The sequence below is a fragment of the Theropithecus gelada genome, unplaced genomic scaffold (genome assembly GCF_003255815.1).
Source record: "Theropithecus gelada isolate Dixy unplaced genomic scaffold, Tgel_1.0 HiC_scaffold_2623, whole genome shotgun sequence".
NCBI classification, from domain to species: Eukaryota; Metazoa; Chordata; class Mammalia; order Primates; family Cercopithecidae; genus Theropithecus; species Theropithecus gelada.
The window spans coordinates 1-2,232 of record NW_020259094.1 but is presented as its reverse complement, the minus strand read 5'-3'; the positions used below and the strand labels follow the sequence as shown (position 1 = coordinate 2,232).

At 50.5% G+C, this 2,232-nt stretch overlaps 1 protein-coding gene across 1 annotated transcript; it reads left to right on the top strand.

The window, feature by feature from the left end:
- The first annotated feature begins 366 nt into the window (after positions 1-366).
- LOC112617582 (coiled-coil domain-containing protein 85B-like) lies at positions 367-1,323 on the top strand. The gene has a single exon (XM_025374315.1). It carries the CDS (start codon positions 472-474, stop codon positions 1,075-1,077), a length of 606 nt encoding a protein of 201 aa, XP_025230100.1. The 5' UTR covers positions 367-471; the 3' UTR covers positions 1,078-1,323.
- The last annotated feature ends 909 nt before the right edge of the window (positions 1,324-2,232 follow it).

The following is a 2,232-nucleotide window of genomic DNA, read 5'->3' as shown; positions in this document are numbered from 1 at the left end:
CCGTATTATCATATCTACTACATCTCTTTTAGATATTAAAGACCCAGAAATAAAGAAAACAGTGATTGTCTCTATTTTAAAGAGCAGGTTAGGGAAAATGGTTTCAAGTGTTATGAAAGCTGTAAGATTTGAAAGACAGACAGAAATTTGGAAGTGGTTAAAGAAGCTCTAGATGAAAAATATCTTGTTATTTGAAGAGTGAAAGAAAGTAGATTTCTTCCAGGCACAGAGAAGGATAAATAAAAACTTCAGTGTATAACTAGGCTCTCTGGGTTCAATGAGCAGAAAGCTGTTCTGTTTTCTTGGGATTTGGTGAACCCCTTTGAAACAGAGCGAAGTGAAGTCAAAAAGACCATCTAGCACTGCCTGACGCGCGCGGAGCCGGAGCCCGACCCTAAGTGGCGCCGGGCCCGACATGGGGCTCCTGGGTCGCGGTGGTGGGCGGGCGATGCTCCAGCGGCCTGACCAGCCATGGAGGCCGAGGCAGGCGGCCTGGAGGAGCTGACGGACGAGGAGATGGCGGCGCTGGGCAAGGAAGAGCTAGTGCGGCGCCTGCGGAGGGAGGAGGCGGCGCGCCTGGCGGCACTGGTGCAGCGCGGCCGCCTCATGCAGGAGGTGAATCGGCAGCTGCAGGGCCACCTGGGCGAGATCCCCGAACTCAAGCAGCTCAGCCGGCCTCTGCAGGCAGAAAACCGTGAGCTGCGCGACCTCTGCTGCTTCCTGGACGCGGAGCGCCAGCGCGGGTGGCACGCCGCGCGCCAGTGGCAGCTCTTCGGGACCCAAGCATCCCCGGCAGTGCGCGAGGACCTGGGCGGCTGCTGGGAGAAGCTGGCCGAGCTGGAGGGCCGCCCGGAGGAGCTGCTGCGGGAGAACCTGGGGCTTAAGGAGCTCTGCCTGGCGCTGGGCGAAGAATGGGGCCCCCGCGGCGGCCCCGGCAGCGCTGGGGGCTCAGGCGCCCGGCCAGCACCCGAGCTCGCCCTGCCCTCGTGTGGGCCCCGCGACCTAGGCGATGGAAGCTCCAGCACGGGCAGCGTGGGCAGTCCGGATCAGTTGCCCCTGGCCTGTTCCCCTCGATGACTGAAGGCACTGCCTCCTCCACGCTGATGCCCGCCTGGATTGCTCCCGGAGCCCCGGGACGGCTGTGGACCTCGGGACCTGGACGCTGTCCTGGCTGCGCAAGAGGGGCCGCTGGCATGGACTCAGAAATCCTGATACTGAGAAGGGCCCCTCGCTCTTGCTGGCAGGGCAGCAGGGGGACTGAAGGCTGGAGCGGAGGGACTTGCTGGGGGTTGGATTGGGGGTAATAAACCCGTACGGAAGCGGGGGGAAAAAAAAAAAGACCATCTAGAAACCTTTCAAGATTATTTGTTCCATGGGATTGACTTTACATCCTATATTTAATAGAGAAATGTTGAGGCTTTTATCTTTGAGACAGAGTTTCGCTCTTTTTAAGCAAGTTAGTTATATGATCTGATTATATTTGAAAATATGAAACCAGCTTTTCATGAATAAGAGATTGTACAGGGACAAGAAAACCTGTAGATAGACTGGTTAGGATAACAGTGAGATACTAAGTAAGAGATACGGTGCTTTGAGCAAAAATCATGGAAGTTAAGATGGAGAAAATTACCTAAATCATGTCATATGATAGTGATATATTCAACCGCACTTGAGAATGGACTGCACAGAACAATGAAATGAATAGATAATTATGTGATAGGTCTTTAACTTGATGAATTAGTTCCATTACTGTGCTTTTTACTCGATTGGCAAAACAGGGAAAGGAAAGTAAGGAGCATCATAGCATTCATTATTTTAAATTCAAAGAGTCTATGTTACGTGTTTTTCTGTTTTCTCTACTGAGTATTAGACCATGTCCTGGCTGGCTTGATCAAAATTAAAATGGAAAGAAAGCTGGTTGTATATATATGACACAGAAAATATTTTAATCATAGTCATAAGGTAAAATCCAAATGCATAAGAGAACTTCCTAGCAGCTGAAAATGAGAATTCAGGACTTTCTGCTGAGTAGGTTGGGGAAAATTTAAAATGTTGGTTGTAGCACTGGGGGAACAAGAGAGATAACTGAAAGCCATGTCTATCCAAACCATGTGGGTTCTTCATCACAGGTGGATCTTTGCCACACTTGTCTTAAATTAGTTAGTAAAACAAAAGGAAGATATCTCAGTTCCCACTTTAGTCTCCGCAGCCCCCACACCAAAAATCCAGAAT